This window comes from Nyctibius grandis, chromosome 3 (assembly GCF_013368605.1).
Source record: "Nyctibius grandis isolate bNycGra1 chromosome 3, bNycGra1.pri, whole genome shotgun sequence".
Lineage (NCBI taxonomy): Eukaryota > Metazoa > Chordata > Aves > Nyctibiiformes > Nyctibiidae > Nyctibius > Nyctibius grandis.
Window position 1 is genome coordinate 87922014 of NC_090660.1, and position 23580 is coordinate 87945593.

General features: G+C 39.8%; 1 protein-coding gene across 1 annotated transcript; it reads right to left on the minus strand.

Moving 5' to 3' along the window:
* Positions 1-550: 550 nt before the first annotated feature.
* MED30 (mediator complex subunit 30) lies at positions 551-22407 on the minus strand. Its single transcript, XM_068396504.1, has 5 exons — positions 22327-22407; positions 21356-21561; positions 20236-20394; positions 15854-15964; positions 551-4518 (listed from the first exon to the last, which is right to left on the minus strand). Exons 2-5 carry the CDS (start codon positions 21527-21529, stop codon positions 4423-4425), a joined length of 540 nt encoding a protein of 179 aa, XP_068252605.1. The 5' UTR covers positions 21530-21561; positions 22327-22407; the 3' UTR covers positions 551-4422.
* Positions 22408-23580: the final 1173 nt, after the last annotated feature.

Consider the following 23580-nt stretch of genomic DNA (forward strand, 5'->3'; position numbering starts at 1 on the left):
TCATTTTCCATTCTAATCAAGAACATTACTCTATTGGTTTGTAGTAGGGGCAGTCAGCTGAGAAGGGAAAGTGAGAGCATGAGGGGCCAAAGAGGGCCTAGCACATCAGGCCTTCTATAAGATTTGGGCATAAAAATCACAGAGTTTGTACAGCCTCAGCAGTGATTATCGGGTATCGTCGGCTGCTGGGAACATGTGCAGAAGCAGAACTCTAAGCGATTAGGGAGCTTGCAAGTCAAACACGAAGGCTTACAAGGAGCTGAGACGCTCCCAGAGTTAAGTGCGTGCCTGAAAACGTGTCTCTGCCTCAAATATGCCTACGGTCTTTACCGGACCTAGTCCAGTGAGAAGTGCTGTAAAACATGTATTCTGCTTCTGACTACATTCACATCAATACAAACAATAGCTTTTAGTAGTGTTATTTGTTGTGTAGTGTTGTAACAGATGCCAGAATGAGTCCCTTATGCAATGTAGGAAAAATCCTTAAAATTTACACAGAAGTTAGATGAGACAAGACAGAAGTTTCACTATATTACATTTATTTACCTCTTACACTCCAGTTATCCATTACATTTTCCTAAATAAAACCTAGCATTGGTACACATTTTTTGTCACTATCATTAATATCCTGCAATACATATCAGCAAGCTTGTTATTTTTATGTATAAAAATAGAGTAACCTTCCAACTCAGCAAAAAAACCTTCTCTTTTAAAGCCTTGATGCTCTACCCTATCAGTCTTCCTTACTATTAAATGAGGAGAGTGAGCAAACTGCTCACTTTCTTCCCCAAATATTTTTTTTCTGCACTGATGTATTTGTAAATTCCTTTATAATTCCCCATTTCCTTTGTTAGCACAAAATAATTAAACTAATCCATCCCCTGTAAACCTCAGTTCACTCACAGTGTCCTTGGGTGTCACTGTACCTTTTTTTTTTTTGATGTTTTTTCTTAACTTCAGATATTCAAATCTACATCCGGAGTGTCCTGTTTTCCACAGTACTTATCAGTCATCCTTCAGCTGTAGTCTTTTTGGCTTGTGCAGCCATCTTGCACACCAATGAAATCTTGGTTCCTATGAGAGCAGAATCCTTGTCCTACTCCACCTAAATCCATTCTTTACAGTGATTAATTTAAGTAGCACTTGTGCACAAGTTCCAATTTCTCCATCAGTAAGAAATACTATAATCAGAGCAGGTTTTTTTCTACAGGACAACAAAAACGGTCAGGGTTCATTAGAGTACTTTGGATGAGGCCTTGCTGCCTCTATGGAAGACAAGAGGAAAGATAAACTCCTTGCATCTTTTCTGAATGTGGCATAAATCTGTTCCCACACTCTTGTCTTTTCATGTAAGAAAAACCTTGGACCTTTGCATAATGCCTAGCAGGCATCTTCTGTGTAGTGACACTGAACCGAACATTCAAAATCTGTTATATAGTCTACAAAGGTGCTGGATTAATGGTTTCATTTTGAGAGTATGTGTTAACGTGGGGTGTTCCCACAAACGTGCTACAAAGTATGCAGCATCGTAGCTCCACTGCCCCAAGTCGTCTCTGGGCAAAATAGAGCCCTAAGAACTCCAACCCTCTCAAATATTTTTATATTCCAAAAATGGAACCATCTTAGGTTCTGGTATCTGCTCCTGGGACTGTCAGTGTGTTTAAGCAGCTTCTGTCTAATCATAAATACAGAAATAGTCAATGATATATAAACAAAACATTGAAACATCTGTGTTGGTATTGCCTTGCTGGTATTTGTAAATACTTCATTTGGTGCCATTTCATTAGACAGCAGTTAAAGTTCAGTTAGCATTAACTAAAGTATGAAATTTCAGCACATGTTGATGCCCAGTAATTCCTTTAAAAGTGTTTCACAGCTAAGGAATTGCCACTTTTCTTAAAACTGTCATCTTCTTGGCCAAATCCTACACTTATTCATGGATGTGGTAGCATATGAATTATGTTCACTACCCTTACTTTCATCTGTGTAAGCCAAAGGTTTTGATCCAACACCTTGCAAAGTTCCTGTTTTGACAGTATTTACTGTGATAATTTACAACTCTGTCAATGTCTGCACTTTGCAATTTAGCTACTGCGCTATCTAGTCTGGTAGTGGTTTAAAGTGTTTTCTCCTCTCTCCCAGATGAAAAATTGTAGTATAAACCTTGGCTACTGCTAGCAGCTGCACAGAGTAAGCTGAATATTGTATTGGCCAGACATCTACTTGCAATATTTGCATTCTTATTCACATTTTAGGTTACTTCTGCACAGCTTATATGCAATAAAAAAGTCAACAAACTTTAAAGACATTTAGTAAGAATACATAGTATACAGGCAGTAAAGTCTAGACTAATCTCCATTTTCCATAATTGTTCTAAAAATAGAACAAAATACTAAGTACTGAGAATTTTAGACTCACAATTAAGATCTTGGTACCATTTCAAAATCCACTTCAAATACTACTTCTAGGCTGGATACATGCTTATACATACACTAAACAGAAATGTGCCACTACACCTTGCAGATACAAAAATGTGCCTGCATCTTAAGTAAACAACAAGATCTCCACTTGCAGTCTTCGTCTCCTTTTCAACAGCTTTCTTCAAAATTTTGATCTGTTTTGTCTTCACTTATAATACAAAATAGTAATGTCTTTCACAGCTGCAGAAATCAACCATTATTCCTGACCAACGACCAACAAGTCTGCCATAGTGGTCAATCGAAATGAGAAACGAACAGTCCTGCTTCCAGCTTTGCCACTGAGTGACCTATCCCCTCTTCCATTTGTAATACGGGAGAAAAGAAAGCAACCTTATTTGTTTTGACATCTGCTCACATCTAGGTATTGTCATAGTTACATATCACTTTCAACACTGGGTAAACTAATCAAAATGAACATTTTCTAACTCTATTTGCAATTATAAGACTGGGCATCCATTCATCTATTAGATTTAAAGCCTTCAAAAGGAGAAATAAAAGGTAACTATGTTGCACCTAATTTCAGGGGAAAGTCATATATCGTTGACCAGGTGTGATCAGGTCTATTACAAGCCAGTGATTTTTCACCTCAAGGAGTAGGCAAATGGGTTGAAATTACTACAAAACAAAATAAAAAAAAGACTGGTAGAACAACAAATCAGTATATCATTTTAAACCATGCATCTCAAATCAATGAGAATTCAGTATCAAATACCCATATTGTAAAAAGGATGTCTTTTAAAAAGATACCATTTACCTGGACTCTTCAGAAGGTTCTGAGCAAATCTTTTACGCAAAATTATTAAGGAATCTGACTGGGCATGGAATGAGAGTTAAAAGTAATACACAAGAAGCAAACTGTAAGGATGGTCAGTTTTCAACTTGACAAATATTAACACTAGAGTGCCCTACAGATCTGTATTGAAACAGTATTATTTTACATATTCTTTCATCTGGAAAAAGAGACACATAGTCCACTGGCAGCATCTGTGGATAACAAAAATTATTAAGAACATTTTCAGGGCTAATGAAAATTGTGAGGAATACCAGAGGCAGAACAAAGAAAGATGAAGGTTGATGATTAATTCAAAATAATGAACTGCTCATATACTCCAAAGTCTTCTAGGACTGGCAGTCATAGGGAAAAGATTAATGAGGCATTTATTCAGTGCATTCTGGTAAACAAAACAAAGTATTCCAACCATACATAATGCTATAGGAATACTACACCATTCAATAGCTGGAGCAGTACTCAAGAAAGTATAACATGTAGTTACAGAAGTTAATGTTGAGGATATATATATGTAGTCTTCACTTAAAGAGACGTAATTATATCTGTAAGGATATAGGGGTAATTTTATGCAGCTTTTGAATTTTGCTCTGATTACCTAATACAACATATATCCAGTGATAGGATATGGAATAAGATGAACTTATATGGTGTAGAAGCCTGTAGTATATGTTCCCATAATGAGGAAACATATTGCATTGTACTATCCGATCACTTATTTTGGTCCTGCAGCTTACTAGAGTGACTCTTCCGTATTGCAGCTCTTCCTGTCTGTAGAGGTGGTTTGCACTGCAGAATGGCATGCAAACACGTGCTTTTGTTCAGTGTTAATTGTATCATAAAAAAATGCAGAAACACTTCATTTATAAAAACCCCCATTTGCATAGCATTCCAAATTATTACTGTAAGTTACTTAGGTTGCATTATATTCAGCCTAAGTGAATCACTCAGCTAAAACCTGTAGGACGAATCTTCTATAAAAACAAAGCCAACACCATTTAAGTTATTACAAAAAAAAAATCAACATTTTAATCTTGAAGACTGTTCAAACATTACTGCAATATGGTTGTGGGAAAACATGTTACTTCTTAGAGAAATTAAGTATGTTCAAACAAATTTGTAACTTTTCCAGTTACAAATTTTGATTTTCCTTGTTCAGTTCCGCATTGCCAACATGGCATTTATGTCCCAAATGAGATTCCGTAACTGATCCATGATCTGCTTCAGCTGCTGATTCTTCTGTTTCAGTTTCTGTGGGAAGAGTTTATTAGAAGTTTTTTTGTGATCAATTCAAATAGCGCACTCAGAAATTCAACAACAGTTACAGTGTTATGAAATGCTATATGGATCTTTTTCTCAGTTGTCTGTGAGCAGTATTACTGGAATCATATATCCTCTTTAAAGCACGTTCTAAAAATACAAGAAAGCCTCAAAAGTTAAGGACCATCACTAGAGGGGGAATGCTGTTTCTTTTCACAGCAGTCTTTTTATCAAAACACTTGATCCCTTCAAAAAATGGAGGCTTGTGGGGATTGATCCTCTCTTTCCAAAGTCCAAACGATGGGACTTTGTGTAGGAAGAAAGAATTGGTAATTTGGACCAAAAGAGTTCAGGGAACAGGTAAATTTATGTGAATATGTTGTATAACTTGGGTGCACAGAAAAATGAGGGATTAACAGTAGAAGTTTGAAAAAAGCACAAGGTACAGGTGAAGCCAAACAAGCTTTTCCAGCCCTTCTGTCTATGTAGGTCAGCCCTGATGTGCTAAGGGATCCTGTCTTGAAACAGATATTCCCAATCGTGCTGAATTCTTTAAAATTGTGTATTCATTTTTGTGAACTGCAGAAGCATCTGAAGGAACAGAAAAGCAGCAAACTTGCTTTTATTTGTGTGTGAAACCAGAACTTAAAAATTGTGTCTTTACAGAAAAAAGATCAGTGCATTAAGACACTGCACAGTCTCCCTAACCTTTCATGTTTCACAATAAGACACATTTATTGTCAGTTTTATTCTTTTTCCTGCTCAAATCAAAGCTGTCAAGAACTAAGTTACTGTGTATTGTTAACAACAACCTAAGTCCTTTATTTCATTCCAGTTGGACAAGACGACAACCTTCCCACATTAGAGATCAAACTACTTACTCACTAGGGAAGTGCAGAGTTCCAAGTAAAGTGAAAGCACAGGAAAGACTTGCTACCATCAAAAGAGGACAAACTATCCAAAGGTTTCAGGTTTGACATAACTTTGTTATTCGCACTACATAAATGGCAATACATTAAAAGGATAACTCAGATCAGTAATATGACCAAAGTAACTGGAACAGTGATAAAAAGAAGCAACAAAAGAAGGAATATCCTGAAAATCAGTCTCCTGAATTTTGATGTGGACAACATACAAATTATTTTTAGGTTGCCCAGCTGGTCAGCTGGGAAAGAAGTCCAGAGAAAAAAAAAGGAAGTCTATTCACTTCAGACGTCTAAAAACGGTCTGAAGTAATATGGTAATTAGGCTTAGATTACATGGGGAACATAGTACTTTGAGTAATGGAAATATTCCTGAACACAGGCTTTGCTGGACACATTCCATGGAAGCAGAGACAACACTTGCTTCCAGACTCCTGAGAAGCATGTAAAAACAGAAGTAGGACAGTCCATGTGCACTTATTTGGAATTTCTAATCAAGCATTTGACAGACTAAAAAGTATTTTAAAGCTAACTTTGTGCACTTATCTAATGCTTCTTTCTTTTCCAGTTGCTAATCTAAGACTTCACGATATACAGCAGAGATCCAGCTCTTAAAAACAGGAGAGAAAACTGAGAAGCGTGTAGTTACCACAGCATCCAAATGACAGAATTGCAAGTGTGTCCCTACAAAAGCTCATAATATAAGATCTTGATGCTTGAGAAAGCACAAGAGGGATGAGATAAACAAGTATGTTCATACCTGTGGCATTTTTAAACATATTTCTGTTTGCCATCCTCAACATTCAATCTTAGAGATATCAATGAATGTTACATCAAAACTACTAGTTTAATGCAAGCTGTCACTCGCTGATACTGAGGGCATGCCATTTTATGATCTTTTAAAGCCTTCATCAATAGACACCAAGGCTGAACAGTTAGTGATGGTTATTCCAGTCACAGATAGAAAGAACCATTAACCTCTGATATGCAGATTGTGTTCTCTCTCCATCCATGTCTAATTGCAGTTAAATACTGCTATGTAGGTATGCTCACATGAATTTTACGTAAGTTACTCCCAAAAGACTCATTCTGTAAGACTGTTTTCATTTCTTGTGCAAGTGTTATGAAACTGTAAATTGCTTGATCTTTACTTGATGCTAGACAAGGGAACCTTAAAATTGGATTTCATTTGTTTTCAAAGCATCTCTAAAGACAAGAAGGATAAAATTGTTACTTTATTTATCTGAGGATAATTTTAGATCCTTGTCTTCAGTGAAGAGCTATTTTCTTAGCTCTTCTATTCTACTTTTTCCAGAGACAGAAAACAACATCTAAGATGAAGCACCATCTCTGGACTGCTAAGTTGAAAAAAGAATAAAAAGAGGGGAAAAAATGTGGTTCAGAGAACATGGTCTCCTAATTGAAATGCATATAGTGATCTTTGCTACCGATCTTTGACAGGCAGTGGTCTACACCACAAAGTACTACATAATTAATATGTTCTGCACCACTGGCAGTGCTGGCCTCTGCTTAAGATTTTGCTGAGCCAGTAAGAACATCTCAACTCAGGTCTAACCTTGGAAAGATAGGTGAAATAGCTTTCTTGGGAAACAAGCAAGTTCTGGAAGCAGCTTCTGCAGCAATGACAAATTTTTGTTTGAACAGATTGCTTGCAAGTTGTCTCCCACTCTTTCCTCCTTCTACTGAAATGACTTAGTTGAACTCTGAACTGCTTACCAGGATTAACAGTTGTATGAAACAAGAAAAGGTATTTCATCCTACATACATGCTACAGCTTCTGACTTTATCTGTTTTAAGATAATTTCCTGTGCTATCTTATATGAGGCAGTTTAAAAGATCTAAATTCACCTTATAGCTGACAGGCATGTTTCTGCTAGTCCCTCTCTGTCAGAAAAGTGATCTGACTGAAAACTGATCCTAACGGGTCTTCTTTGGTGATATTAATTTTCAGTGTGAGTAACTATACATTTTGATTGACACTGCAAGTACTATGGCCAGCGCAATGGAGTTGGCACGGACTGCACCTTCCAGTAACCAATGAGACCTTAGTAGGCTTAGGTCAGGTAGGACATTTATGAGAACATGTAAAGAAGCACAAAATCCACCCTTCTGGGGGAAAGAAAGGGTTAACAGAGAGCATCTGTCATCTGTTTAATAGCCAGCCCAGCTTTAAATCATGACAACTTGTTTCATAAAGATTGGGGTTCAGTAGGACACAGTACTTTCAACTTTGACTGAAATCAGTTTTTGACTTAAACTCATTTTTGGTTCACTTTCATTTGACATCAGTGCTGTCTAGACCAATGCACAACCTTCTATCAGAGATGTATCAGAACTTTCCTTCGCACACTGTTCCCGTCTCTCTCCTCATCTTAAGCTCATCTATCTTTCACATTTTAAAACCTAAACATCACTATGAGTCATTATGCTGCACTCAGCCCATTTGTTACAAGTCCCTTCTTCAGGCAAAGATAACTGTAAACACTGTGGAAGAGTAGGATTATATTCCAACTGATGCCTGTAAAAACATCAAAAGTACTTGCCTATGTTGTACAGGCACTTCTGCTTAAGAAAAAAAAAAGGTGTTTCCATTTTGAAAATCTTATATAAAAGACCATTCTCCCGAATGCTGTGCCAGCTACAGTTTTCACCTGCTCTGTTCAAGACCTGCAACAATACAGGCCAGAAGTACATCTAAGCTTTAATAAAGCATTAAATATTAATAATACCTTTACTTGCATAAATGTCAGCCAAATTAAAACAATTATGTTTGCTTTGTTGATTATGACTCTCCTACAGAGAGAACTTGCATCATCATCTTTTTCATGAGCATGTTACTCCTTCTGACCATTAAATTGCTGTAGGAAGTGATGAAAGTCTTATGAAGGTGGCAAGGGCCTCTTGCCTTTCCATGTATGTCAAATCCAAGAAACTTCTACAGAAGCACAGTATTTGTGATAGGCAAGAAAAAGTACAGCCTGCCCTAGCAATTTACACTGTTCTTTTTTTAAGTGAGTCCTTCATAATGAAATCTCTGAAGTAAGAAGGTAGAAGAACATTCTCTTGACTATAAAAGTGAAGGAAAAAAAAAAAAGAGATTTACATGTTATACGCACACAGCAAGAAAAAAAAAAAGATAGAAAAAAAGCCTTAACACTTTGCTCAAACTCTCTTAAAGCTGCCAGGTAATGTTCTAACTTATGGCTACTCAATTGATACCAAGGTCCACTTTCCATCATAATACATTCATATATCCATATTTTTATAACATCTTTTCAAATGGATAAAAAGTATTCGTCACTAACATGCTGCTGTGCAATTAAACATTAGCATACACATTGTTCAATAAATGCAGCTTTTCCTGATGTCATTCACAGGCGTAACTGTTCTATGAAGGGGGCAAAGTCCAACTGGCGGCCGGTCACTAGCGGTGTTCCCCAGGGCTCAGTTCTGGGGCCGGTGCTGTTCAATATCTTTATAGATGATCTAGTCGTAGGGATTGAGTGCACCCTCAGTAAATTTGCAGATGACACCAAGCTGGGTGGCAGTGTCGATCTGCTGGAGGGTAGGAAGGCCCTTCAGAGGGATTTGGACAGGTTAGATAGATGGGCCGAGACCAATGGCATGAGGTTCAGCAAGAACAAGTGCCGGGTCTTACACTTGGGCCACAACAACCCCATGCAGCTCTACAGGCTGGGGGAAGAGTGGTTAGAAAGCGGCCCGGCAGAAAGAGACCTGGGGGTGCTGATCGACAGCCGGCTAACCATGAGCCAGCAGTGTGCCCAGGTGGCCAAGAAGGCCAATGGCATCCTGGCCTCTATTAGGAATAGTGTAGCCAGCCGGTCTAGGGAAGTGATCGTCCCTCTCTACTCGGCACTGGTGAGGCCGCACCTTGAGTACTGTGTTCAGTTCTGGGCCCCGCACTTCAAGAAAGATGTTGAGGTGTTGGAGCGAGTCCAGAGGAGGGCGACCAAGCTGGTGAAGGGTCTGGAGGGTCTGACCTACGAGGAACGGCTGAGGGAGCTGGGGTTGTTTAGCCTGGAGAAGAGGAGGCTCCGAGGTGACCTTATTGCAGTCTACACCTACCTGAAGGGAGGTTGTAGTGAAGTGGGAGTTGGCCTCTTCTCCCAGGCAACTAGCGATAGGACAAGAGGGCACAGCCTCAAGCTTCGCCAGGGGAGGTTCAGGTTGGACATCAGGAAGAATTTCTTTACAGAAAGGGTCATTAGGCATTGGAATGGGCTGCCCAGGGAGGTGGTGGCGTCACCATCTCTGGATGTGTTTAAGAAAAGACTGGACATGGCACTTAGTGCCATGGTCTAGTTGACAGCGTGGTGTAGGGGCAGCGGTTGGACTTGATGATCCCTGAGGTCTCTTCCAACCTGGTTGATTCTGTGATTCTGTGATTCTATTCTTACTGGAAATGAAAGACTGGGTTTTCTGCCTCCCTCCTCACTTGACAGGTGAAAGGAAAACTGCTCCTTCTGCACGAGTAACTCTCGTTCCTAAACAAGCAGAGGCACCAGTGACAGCCTGTGCTCCACTGCATGCTCAGTGCTTTTCACATACTGAACCAGACAGCAATTGCATGTATTCACTGCTCTGTTGTTCAAAGAAGAGTAAGTGTGTTCATTAAAATAGGTGGGTGTTTGCTTCATACCAATCATTTATCATTCAATGATTAAGTCTGAGGTCTTATTTACTGAGTATTCTCTAAGCTATGTAGCTTGTAATGGAATTATCCATTCCCCAAGGTGCTTCTCCACCACACCCCTCAGCGTTACATCCCCATTCTTAACACGAAAATCACACAGATGTATGAGCCTCAGTTATAGATGGCAAACACTATGGATAAAACTGGAGTGCCTACTAACTTTGTCCAGAGACATCTAAGGTTCAAATCCATCACTAAACTTCATATTTTAACAGCTTCACACATATTCAAAGGACAGCTATCACCAACTGTAAGGGGAAGAATGAACAGCTACCACAGACATTTTGTGACAGAGACCACAAAATCCAGTTCTCAAGAGCAGCCTTCAGTTACTTACTTACTACTCACATTACACCCTTCCTTCTCATTCCCAGATTCCCTGCTCATTCAAAACCCTTATGCAGGTTACACAATACACAAACCAGGATTCTTATAATCTTATTTATCACAATACTGATTCAATCTAAATACTGCCTAGTCTGCAGCAAAAGCAGAATCGCTCAAGGACTCTTCCAGAAAAGAAAGGGGGGGGGGGGGGGGGGGGGGGGGGGGGGGGGGGGGGGGGGGGGGGGGGGGGGGGGGGGAGGACAAGGGGGAAGAAGAGGAACCAAGTGTGATAATGTAATAAAGGTTGTATAATACGCATTTCGATGAGGACAAAAAGGGGACAACTGGGATTGCAGGGACAGCTTTAAGCTTGGCGTTTCCTAACTTTTCTCAACTTTGTAACTATTATATTGTTTTGATATAGGAAGCTACATGAAAAACTTCGCATGAAACAGTTTATATGAAACTGAAAAGGAAATATTTCATTATATGGAATAAAATGCATCTGAGTGCTGAGAGAACTGGCTGATGACAAGATCACTCTACATAATTTTCTATTGGAGATGGGGAGAGGCTCCTGATGAAAAAGGAAACATCTCAACTCATCTTCAAGAAAGGCAAGGAGGGAGATCCAGAAAACTATGGAAACTACAGGCTGGTCAGCCGAACCCCAGACCCCAGAAAGACTATGCAGCAAATCCATCTGGAAGTCATGTCAGACACAGGAATGCTAAGGTGACTGGGAACAGTCATCTTGGATTTACCGAAGATGTGTTGTGCCTGACCAACATGATAGCTTTCTATTGAGAAATGACTGGCTGTGTGGCCAAGGGGAGAGCAGGGGATTTTCTTTACCTTCATATTAGTCAGGCTTTTAACACAGTCTCTCACAGTATCCTTGTAGCCAAACTGGAGAGATGTGGTTTGGATAGGTGGATTATAGGATTGATAGAACACTGGCTAGACTACTGGATTCTAAATGTTGTGATCAGCAGTATTAAGACCAAGTAGCAGCTGGTCACTCTTGGTGTTTCTCAAGATTGATACTAGGTCAATCTTCTTAATATATTTATTAATGACTTATCCACACTTAATGAGCTAATCACCATATCAAAACATCATATTTGTGGACAATACCAAATTGGGGGAAGAGGTCAATATATTCAGGCAACTCAGACAGACCTCAACAGGTGGGAAAGGCAGGCCAACACCTATCTCAGGATCTTCAATTAAAGCAACATCCTACATCTGAAAACAGAATAAACTCATACAACAGCACAGGCAGAGGGCTGACTGAACAGAAGGCAGATTTGCAGAAAAGGACCTGAGGACCTTTTCAAAACTTTCCGACAAGCTGAACATGAGTCAGCAGTGGATCTTTTTGCAACAATGAAGACTAACTGCACACTGCGCTATATTAGCAAGAGTTCCAAAAGTATCAGGTCAAGTGAAATTGTTATTTTCCTCTATTTGGCTCTGGAGAATGATTGTCCAATTTTGGGCTCAATACAAAAGACTAACATACTAGAGAACGTGTGGTGGAAGGCCACCAAGATGATTAGAGCTAAATTTGTTCAGTCTCAAGCAGAGAAGCCTGAGGCAGGATTGCAATGCTGTCTTCAGCTACCTAATGAAGGCAATAGAAAAGACAAAGCTGGACTCTTCTTGAATGTACACAGCAAAAGGAGGAGGGGCAGGGGACACAAGTTACAAAGAAAATTCCAATGTAACATTAGGAAAACTTTTCACAGTGAAGGCTGACAAACACTTAAGAAGGGCCCAGAAAGGGTAGATTTTCCATGCTTGCAGATATTCAAAATGCTACTGGATATGAGCCTGAGCAACTGGATCTAACTTTGATAGTTGGCCCTGCTTTGAGCCGGGGGTTGAATCAGATAGTTGCCAGACCTCCTACTGAGCCTAAATTCCTCTATGATTCTACCACTGCAGAGAGCCAGTTTGGGTACCCAAAACAGGATGGAACTACGCCCAGTGCAGATTAATCTGCTGAGAAGGTGTCCAAATAAACAATTCTTCCCCTCTTGTTAAAGTGTTCCTTGGTGCACACTCACATTTTGGGTGAAAGAGGACTCTACAAATGCAAAACAAATTAAAAATACATGCAAATAGTGTGAAAGTTTAAAAGGAATGCAGGTTTTCAGCATAGTCAAAAGTACCTTTCAGGTAAAGTTCTCCAAAGACAAAGACTAACTGCAAATTTCTGTCATTTTAAGGACTACTTCCCTAAACGACATCAGCTGTAGTGCACAGTGGTTTTGTTATCAAAAAAGCTCAGAGCTAAGCTCATAACAGCTTAACTTAAAAGCCTGTCATGTAGATTGCCTTTTCCTCTCTTTGCAAGATCACTGTTAACCAGTTAGCAAAGATTAATTAAGAATATCAAACACGATTCTTTTCTGAAGGGTCCCCTGGAATGTCCTCATGCTATTTCACATCATTTCATTTTCACACAAATGTATTAAGACTACTAATTATGCGATGGTTTTCCTAAGTGATTCATTTGAAACCAGACCTACAGCATCTAAAAATCCAAAGCTGTACTTGCTCCATTTCTAAAAACAAGCAGTAAAGAAAACTGCTGATAAGGCAGCAACACAGATTGAAGTGTTCTCAGTCTGTGGTTTGATATTTTCTGTTCTAAGTCCTGTCAAATGTACTACAAGACCATAGACCCAAGGTGAGCCTGACATCTTGAAAATATTACAGATCGTGCTACACTTAGAAGGTAAAAACCCTGTAGACAGAACATTAAAGACTCAAAAAAAAAATGAAGACAAGCAAGGAAATTTTGGTAACACCCTCCAATTTTTGCAAATAGTAATTATATTTAGTGAAAACTGGATCAGGACTTGTATTAGTAGGCCAATGCAAATGCTAAACTGATTCTGGAACAGTAAATTATTTATTCCAGAAAAGAGTCAACCACCTCAACAGTTTACAACACCAGAAAGCAAATACAGATAAAAGGAATAAACAACATTTTTGGGAACTGCAGGAGAGAACTGTTTTGTACAAAAGGTAGAGGTAGTCAGTGCTTGATAAATGGTTTGTTTGGTTGTTTTATAATAATGGTGTACTCTTCTTAATGCTGGCAAAAATCCCTTTTGTTTTTAAGCTTAATAGGTTTTATTTAAACCTACAATTGCTATCTATTACCGAATTGCTAGGACAGAAATTCATTACCTTGTGAACTCATCTATATTTTAAATTAATGGACAAGTACTTCTTAGACAAGGTGAGCACATTAAACTTTCTGACCTAAAGGTAAGTCCAATATTGAAGGAGTCTCAGAACTGAAATGTCTCAATAGTGTCAAAATATTGGGTTATTGCAATAGTGCTTTTTTTGGTACTGAAAAAATACTGCCTATCACAGCAAAAAGGACTAGATGAGAGCAGGACAACCAGCTGAGGGAAGAAAAGATAGTGGGTCAAGAATATACAAAGCTTCTTCACCTGTCGTGTTGGTTTCTCTGTCAGAGCATTTATATCAACATTTTGTATTACTGAAATTTTGCTAAAATAAATTAAGCAAAATTGAGTTGAAGATGGACGTTACATACTACAGAAGACTGAAAAGCTGTCAGGACTGAGAGCTAAGAACCAGAGAGGGCTATCTGAGCCCAGCAGCCAGTGTCAGAAATTAGACCAATTAACCAGATTCTAGTGATTTTTCTTTGCAAAAATAGGATTTTCTTTATTTCTAGTCATTAAAACCTCAAAGCATTTCCTATTCTGTAATGTATTAAAATCTGAGCTTTGAAAGTGGTAGTGGTTGTGCTTATATAGCTGGAGAGAGGCAAGAGAAAAAATTCAGTGCACTTTCAAAACCAAAAAGTTTAAATTTCTTTTGCAGGAGTTAGTAAATATAGGTCCACAAAAATACTAGAGAAAGTTCAACTATCTTCTGAAGATTTACTGTGGAAAATCTGGTAACTAGGTCTAGGCACTGAAGTATAAATACAGGATTTCAGACCAGATTTAAGTGAATGTCTGGGTACATTCTTAATTACCAATTTGCTACCAACGGGCCTGTAACACCATCAACCTTTTTAAGGTTTAGAACTCATCATAAACATTTATGAATTTTTTTTCACAAGATCACACCAAGGAGGCTTAAAAACATATTAGCATACAAGTACAACAACAAGGGCAAAAACATGTCATAAAACTATCAAAACCACAGCAAATACGGACAGTTAAGCTTATTAACGCTTAAGAATTGCAAATACATGTGCATAAATTCACAGTACAACATTACATACAATATAATATATACAACCCTGCTACATCAGCACTGAACAGAAAGAATACAACAGGAAAGCTGACAACCGCTTTTTTCTAAATTCACGTAATCCTCATTTTCTCCTGCACAACATGCATGCATTTTTCTGAATAAATGGGTTATGAAAAATTTGGTACATCTCCGATTGTTGAAGACAAATCAAAATATCGGAAATATTTTAAAAGCTGAAAATCCACCAATTATTGTCTCCATAAAGAAATATTTTACTCATTTATTTCCTTTGTTCAATTATTTTTGTAGATTATGCCTCCTTTTTACCAAGCATTTACAGACATTACAGCTACAGAAATATTTAATTAATTCTATCTCTGTACTTTACAGATTGAAGAAACAATGTTCAAAATTGTGGTCTGGTAAAACTACGTCTTTTTAATCTCAATATTATATTAGCATTTACTACAGCATATTAATTTTCAGGTTTGAATCCATCTTTAGTAATTGTACTCAATTGCATACTACCACTCAAACTGAAAATTTAACACCATCTTTATCATACGTAGTATGTTTTTTTCCGAATGTGTCAAGCATTCAATAAATGCTACATTTAATAAAATGAACGGTCTTCCTCAAACTGTCAAAATACAGAAATCAGCCCTGAAAAGCCTTTACCAACTCACATCATTGTGATAGAATTTACACATCTGATATTCAATACCCATTTTTAATGCCTGAGGTAAGTTTTGAAGAGAATTAAGTTCAACAGGCACCTCACCTCAATCTGTACTGCTGATATATCTGATATTTAGTGCATTAAGCATAAACATAATACACTATATTCAGAAGAATATATATCAGTTTAAAAAGAGGCACGAGTTAAAATTGCCAGGAAACCTAAACTCTACAGCCAGAGGTTCAGATAAAAAAAAATTGCTTACTAAAAGGTAATTCTCTATAGTTACATGCAAGAAGTATTTATTACGAAGTTTGACTGTAGTCATCACACATGCTGCATTTAGAAATTTAATCATTGTAATGACAAAGTGAGTTTTACACAAATTACTATCAACTTTGTTACCTTATTTACTTCCATGATTTCCCTTCTCTCTTCACTAGCAAAACGAAGCTGACTCGCAGCACCACGATCATCATGCTTGGAGCCATCTTCTTCAACATATGGAATAAGTTGCTGTGAAGACAAGAAACATGAGCTAAAAAAAAAAAAAAAACGAAGAAAAAAAGAAACCAAATACAGGAGATACATAAGGTACTACCATTTTCTCCAAAGGTTCAAACTTGCCAAGAGGAAGTGGAGACAGGCTTACTTCATCACCTCAAACCAAAAGGCCTTGCAATGATCTCAGTCAGTTCTCCAGGAAAATGATGTGCTTCAAAAAGACACAATCCCACATAACACCATGCCTACACCTAAGCAATTTCACAACTGCAGGCAGAACCCAGTCTTTACATTTTAAGATGTTTACCACAGGTAATCCTTGTATTCTTGAACTCCGTAGACTGTGATTTTAAAATTTACTATTCCACATTATGAAATACCACAAACATGAAATTATCATTATTATAAAGTATTTTGGTGATACACTAAACCTAATTATGACTGGCTTTACATAGTATCCTGGTTTGGCCCAAACCAGGCCAATTAGTCTTAAAGAAACCAAGGTCACTGCTAAATTCCTCACTGCTTATGAGTGAAGAGCCGAAGGGGGGTTGCACCTGCAGGGAGGAGCAGACAGGGCAGGTGACCCAAGACTGACCAACGAGGTATTCCATCCCATACACGTCATTCTCACTTTCCTATTTATCACTAACCCACTGCCTCCTGGAGGTGGGGCCCAGGAGGGAGGGGCCCTCCTGTCTTCCACTGATTGGTACCAGCTTTACCAATTCTCCAGTTAAAAGCCTGCAGGTGTGATGGCAGGGGGAGCTACTGCATTTTCCCCTCTGCCTGTGCTGGGGGGAGCAACTCTGCCTGAGGAGGATTTCCAAGCTCTTGATCTTGGTTTTGTACATATTTGTATATATTTGGTTATTTCTATTATTATTGTTATTATATTCTTTTTCATTATTATAGTTTATTAAAACTGTTTTAACTTTCCAACCCATAAGTCTCTCTCCCTTTTCCCTTTCCCTTAGGTGGGGGGGAGAGGGTTAACAGAGAGCATCTGCCACCTGGTTAATAGCTGGCCCAGCTTTAAACTGTGACACATAGCTACTTGGTTAATATCCTAATTATGACTTGCTGTTTTAGTGGGCCTCTGTTTGGCTATTCTTAAGACCAGGCCCACAGTTACCTAAAAGGAGTTTTTCCATCAGAATTTCCCACTGTGATTTCCTCAGGCATATAGTGTACTATCTTTTTTGTAAGCTTCTACAGAGCCAAAAATCTTTGATAAAGAATTTCTAAATGAATATTAATGCATGTTCCCTTCCTAAAAAAAAAAAAAATAAAAAAAATCAGTAAATATACTAGATACAAAACAAATACATGCCTTTGTGTCAGAACACTCCCAAGCTACTAACATCTTATTCAAAACCAATTATAAGCTGTAACATTTTACATATAACATACATCCACAAAGTCTACAGTTTATTTCTGATTTTTCTGTCCTGAACTGAGAAAATCTAAAGTTGATAGCAAAATTATATCCTTGTTCACATACACATTACAGACAAACAAAGGACTAGTAATTGATGCAAATGAGCAAGAAGACATTAGTTTAAAAGTCTGGGAGCAAGTTGATCACTGCATGCATATTAACTTGTTACTTAGGTTGGGGTGTAATATTATCATAGAATCATTTAGGTTGGAAAAGACCTTTAAGATCATTGAGTCCAACCTTTAATCTAGCACAGACAGGTCCACCACTAAACCATGTCCCTAAGCACCACATCTACACCTCTTTTAAAAACCTCCAGGGATGGTGATTCCACAACTTCCCTGGGCAGCCTCTTCCAATGTTTGACAATCCTTTTCGGTGAAGAAATTTTTCCTGATATCCAATCTAAACCTCACCTGGCACAACTTGAGGCCGTTTCCTCTTGTCCTATTATTTGTTACTTGGGAGAAGAGACCAACGCCTGCCTCGCTACAACCTCTTTTCAGGTAGTTGTAGACAGCAATAAGGTCTCCCCTCAGCCTCCTTTTCACCAGGCTAAACAACCCCAGTTCCCTCAGCTGCTCCTCATAAGACTTGTGCTCTAGACCCTTCACCAGCATTGTTGCCCTTCTTTGGACTCGCTCCAGCAGCTCAGTGTCTTTCATGTAGTGAGGGGCCCAAAACTGAACACAGTATTCGAGGTGCAGCCTCAGCAGCGCCGAATACAGGGGGATGATCACTTCCCTAGTCCTGCTGGCTGCACTATTTCTGACACAAAGCATTCAGCAGCATCCTTCAGCATTCTGATGGAAAACTTACTTTGATTTAACCCACTGAAAATTTGATTTCCTTCTATACAAAAATTTTTGTAGGCCATTCTTATTAAGTTTATCAAAAGGGAAAAAACTACCACACTAAACTCTGCCATGAAAATGTAGTAAAGGTTAACATCTTATTACACTTGCATACCATAAAGAAGTAGTGTGTCTGCTAAACACTCTTGGAAAAAACTCCTTCTCTCTCTGATGGAAAAATGATGTACCACTCAAAGCAGACATTTCCTTTGAAAACCTCCCATCTTTCAGAAAAGCTAGTAGAAAAAAAAAAAAAAGAGAAGCAAAGAATACACCTAGCACAAATGAAGGAGGAAGTTTAATGAATTAGAGAACTCTGTAGCCAGATCTGCTTCACAATTATCTCATGCTTTGCTATGTTGGTTAACAGAAAGTTGATAAGAATACCTATTACACATAGAACACATTACACATAGTACACATACCTAGTACACATTAACAAAAAACCAAAAACATTCATATCAATAATAATTGATATATAGTAGTAGAAATATTAGTAGTTACTGACTTCTCTTGACTGTTTAAAAAAAGAGATTTGTTGATATTCTTTAAAGATACGGTTAGAATGTCAGTCATTAAATAATATGATTGAGACTATTATTGAAAAGCTGAAATAAGAATTTAAGAAAACTGATCCAAGAGAAACAGTGTGCCATTCTCATTCACCCTAACTAATAAAACATGAAGAGGCAGGCATTCTATTAACTTCAGAGCAGACAAGACTAAGTAGATAAAAGAAAAAAGAATTCCAACTATTGACACAAAACTCTGCTGTGTGTACAGTATCAGTGAGACCTTGCATTAAAAAAGCTTAACAGGACTACTCACATTCTCTTTTTCATCCTGGTAAAGGAAAAAACTGTGGGGGAGAAAAAAAAAAAAGACCAACCCCACCTCATCCCAACCGTATGTGAAAACAAGACATGTCAAAAGCTTTTAGATTGGACACAAGTATTGAGCTATTGCACACAAGTCAACAAACCAAGAAAAAAAAAATATTTTTTTAATTGGGAAGTTATCTTACATCTTACTCCCTCGCTTGCTCTAAGGTTTCCGAATACCTTTCTCTGAAAGACATGGCAGTGACTGCTGACAGAAGTAGATTAGTAGTCTAGAATGGACTGTACAGAATGGACTCCTTCATTTCTTTATTCCTATTCAGTGAAGAGATTCAAAGACAAAATATAATGCTTAAATGATTAAAACTCAATGGACAATCAGAAGTCCATTAATAGAGTTGCCAGAGAATCCAGAGGTCAGTAATTAAAGAACTTCACAGTTCTGGTTAATATAGAGCTGTAGTAACTCAAATCATAACACAAAACAGGCTTTAAGAGTATTACTAGGAATTAGAAACAACTTAACTTATGAGGGGGAAAAACGAAGTTTTGATTTCATTAGGAATAGCATTTTTATTAGGAAAAACTTTGGCCAATCCTACTTCCTGCAAGTCTTGTGCTGTTCACTTTTCCATCACCACTGCACACTCAGATTTGGTTCATATTGGCTCAGCAGGTTAAGGGTAGCTGCAAAAGGGAACTATGGAGGCACAGACTGATGGCCAGGGCAAAGGAATAATGCATATCACTCCAGGAGCCAGGCTGGCAGGTGAGAGCTTAAAGCAGACTTTTTCCCACTATAACAACCTCTTTAAAAAAAAACTTGCCCTGACTGTTTTGACTCTCTCTTTCCTAATGGAAGCAAACTGGTGAATCTACCAAGAAGCCTGAGGAAAAACGTTAACATTTTAAATGAAGTTTGATTGCAAAATTGGGTCCCTCTCAATCGGTAAGAATTGTTGATGTTAACGTGAAAGTTTCAAAATCTTCCAACAAGCTCCAAATAATAAACAGAATTCAGTCCACTGAACAATTCCAGTCTCATTTAAAACTTGTTAAGAGTCTCCTGCAACTCAGGAGAATGGAGAATATGCTAAGCAGATAGTGGTTATTCTGATTCATAATTTATAGATGAATAAAGGTACTTACTTCTATGGGAACAGGATCGAGCCCAGCACAGTTTTCATTGCATTTGTCATAGACTAGTCTCAGTTTTCTGAAGAGTATCGATAGCTGACGGAGATGTTCCTGCAGCTTTCCCAGTCTGTCTTGATATGTTCCAGTATGATAAGTAACACCATTCGGTAACTTAGAGAACCAAAACCCCAAAATGTTAAAAATATTACACTAAATTTCCTTTATTAATAAACTAAAATAAATCAGAGGGGTTTTTGTACATTCTAAAATAAGACAATCACGCTATCCCCACAGAAGTCATTGAAATTTCTATTTTATCAGCAAAATTCTGTATTTTATCTGCTTATCTGATATGCCAAATCACCGCTGTCAAACAGCTTCAGGTATTCTACACTTCGGTCATTGTCAATCCCTCTGTAACTCTTTTCAGTGTCTTCAAAATGCTTAAGCATGACACTTGTTATCTGTAATGAGTATTAGACTTTGAGACTTTGTGTCTCAACCCAGGTCACAATTCAGAGACATGACCAAAGCGAATTCACAGTTAGCAAACTCTAAGTACATATACCTAAGATAATTACACAATGAAACTGCCAGAGTCATGAGAATACAGAGGGAATGGGCGTGATTATTTATCTTCTGCCCTCAACAGAGAAACACAACAAACGTTTGTATGTTTTCTCGGTAAGTAGCCACAAATAAGGATTATGTCCACTTTAATAACAAAATGAAATGTCAAAAAGTTCTAGGTGGAAAATATTACAGAAAAAGAGCAGTGAAAATTCCTTTAAAATTACTCCCCAGATGTTAACAAGAACAGAGAAACGCATATAAAGAGACTTCACTATTCATAAAGGAAAACACAGACAATAAGTGTATTTAGAGTATATTTATTGTGGGGGCAACAACAATTCACCATTTCCGAATGTTCTCCATCTTCACTTAATGTACAGGAGTAAGGAAATATATTAAGAGTAGTAGTCACTTCTCCAATCAATCCCCTTTTTCAAAGCAGTTTGATTGAGTTATATATTTAAATGCCCTAAGCTATCTCTTGTGCCTACATATACTGGCAGTTGGTGGTAAAAGCATGGGAAGTTGAGGACCATAAAAAGAAAAAGTTTTTTCTCACCTGCATGTTCCTCAGTAACTGGAAGATTTCCATGGTTCGAAATACAATGTCCTGCACAGTCTCTTGGCCAATCCGACAGAGAGAAGCTGTGTTTACCTCCCTAGCTGCTTGAGCCTGTGTCCCTGAGAAAGCACCTGGCGGCATGCCTGCCCCAGCGAGGGGGGGAGTTGACATCTCTTGACGTTAACCAGTCCCACTGAGTCCAGCTGCACAGAGAATTTACGATAGAATGATTAAGTACTTGTTTGAGTTTATCATAACAAACAAACTTAAGCATGGTGGCTATACCATTCCTTTTCCCCATATGTGGTCCCATCCAAGATAAAACTGTTTAACTGATAACAGACGTCTCAGTGCTGTGCCCTTTGGTTTGGGCACCGCTCCCTTCACCACCGCAGCTCTGCCGGGCAGCGGAGCGGGGGGTGCTCCTTACACACCTTCCCCCCTCAGGGCGGGCACCAGCAGGCCCCCGCCTCCATCCATCTCAAGGGAACACGAAAGGGTCTTTTGCCCAGCTCCACCACGCGAAAATCGCCGCCCTCCTGCTGGGCTCCGGCACCTTCCCAGCGGCCCCTCTCTCCGCCGCGGGCACCGGACACCCTTGAGGCACCGCTTACCCACCCCGGAGGCCTGGGGACGGGCGGTGCCCCGGGACTCCCAAGAGCCCCGCCGCCCCTCCGGGGCTGCAGGCCCTTCCCGGACGAGCAGGCCCACCCGTGCCTCCCCGGCTAGCACGGCCGCCCGAGGAGCCACGCGGAGTTACTGGGACGGGGCGCGACACGTTCGCCGCTCCCCCCACCCCCAGACCGCAGCGGGGCAGATCTCGGCAGACGGGGGGGGCGAGGAGGGGCCGCCCCCGGGCCCCGCAGCCCTTCCCTGGGGACGCCCGGTTGGTACCGGCAGCGCCGCGACACCGCGCCGCCGACATGGGAGGCGGCGGGCCGGGCCCCTGGGCGGCGGCCGTTACTCACGGGGGAGCCGGGCGCCGCGTTACCCTGGAAACGCGCAGCCGGAAGCACTCGGAGACGCGGGCGACCCCAGGTGGAAGTGACGTCACGCCGCCGCCGGGGCGGGGCAGGGTGTCAGGGAAGGGGGACCTGAAGGGAGGGTGGGTGCTGACGCTGAGGGGAGCGGCGGGCGCGACCCCGCTCGGGGCGCCGAGGGGAGGCGAGGGGAGGCGAGGGGAGGAGGCGGCGCCGAGGCGCCATCCTCTGCTGCGGTTCCGCCGGGGAAACCTGCCTCGGCCTGCAGCCCTCTCAGGCTGGGCGCCGTCCCTCTGTCCGCCGCGCACGGGCTCTCCGTTGAAGGCCTTGTTCGGGAGCTGGGCCGTTTTTCTGGCTTTGGTGAATCAAGTAACAAGTGATAGGACGAGAGGAAACGGCCTCAAGTTGCACCAGGGGAGGTTTAGATTGGATATCAGGAAAAATTTCTTCACGGAAAGGGTTATCAAGCAGTGGAACAGGCTGCCCAGGGAAGTGATGGAATCACCGTCCCTGGAGGTGCTTAAAAGACATGTAGATGTGGTGCTTAGGGACATGGTTTAGTGGTGGACTTGGCAGTGCTGGGTTAACAGTTGGACTTGATGATCTTAAAGGTTTTTTCCAACCAAAACTGTTATATGATTCTATAAGTGAGGGTTTACGGGCAAGTCGGCATCTAGAGGTGACAGCCTGGATCCCTGCAAACAGTTTCTTGAAGTTGGAAAGTTAGGTCAAAATCTTTGCACGTTAACATAAGTCACCCCACCCCTGTAATGAAGGTGAGAATTTGGACATGCCATTTTTGACAGATAATGCTGCTAAATTGCTGAGTATGTGTTTTGCAAGTTACGTGTGTATATGTGGGTATACACATCCACAACTGTATTAATATGCATTTATAGCTGTAGTACTACTACTTCTTGCATAGGTAGATTTTTGTTAGTATGGAAAAGCCTTACACTTTGGCCTTCCTGTATCACAGTATTTGCGTGGGTGTAAAACACTTCTGTCTAACCTGTGTGCTTGTACTACACTAACACAATTGAATTGGTGCAGTTTCAAAGCACAGACAAGGCCTTCTGTGTGAGGAAAAAGAAACACCCTTAAAAAGAAATGAGGCAGGGTCTGTGAGGGCTGATAGATATGAATTGTCTATACAGTAGTTAGTGCTTACTCTTTGTATAATGAAAAAATTCTTCATGTGCAAAAATCAGTAAGCATCAAAAGTTTCACTTTTTGCAGTTG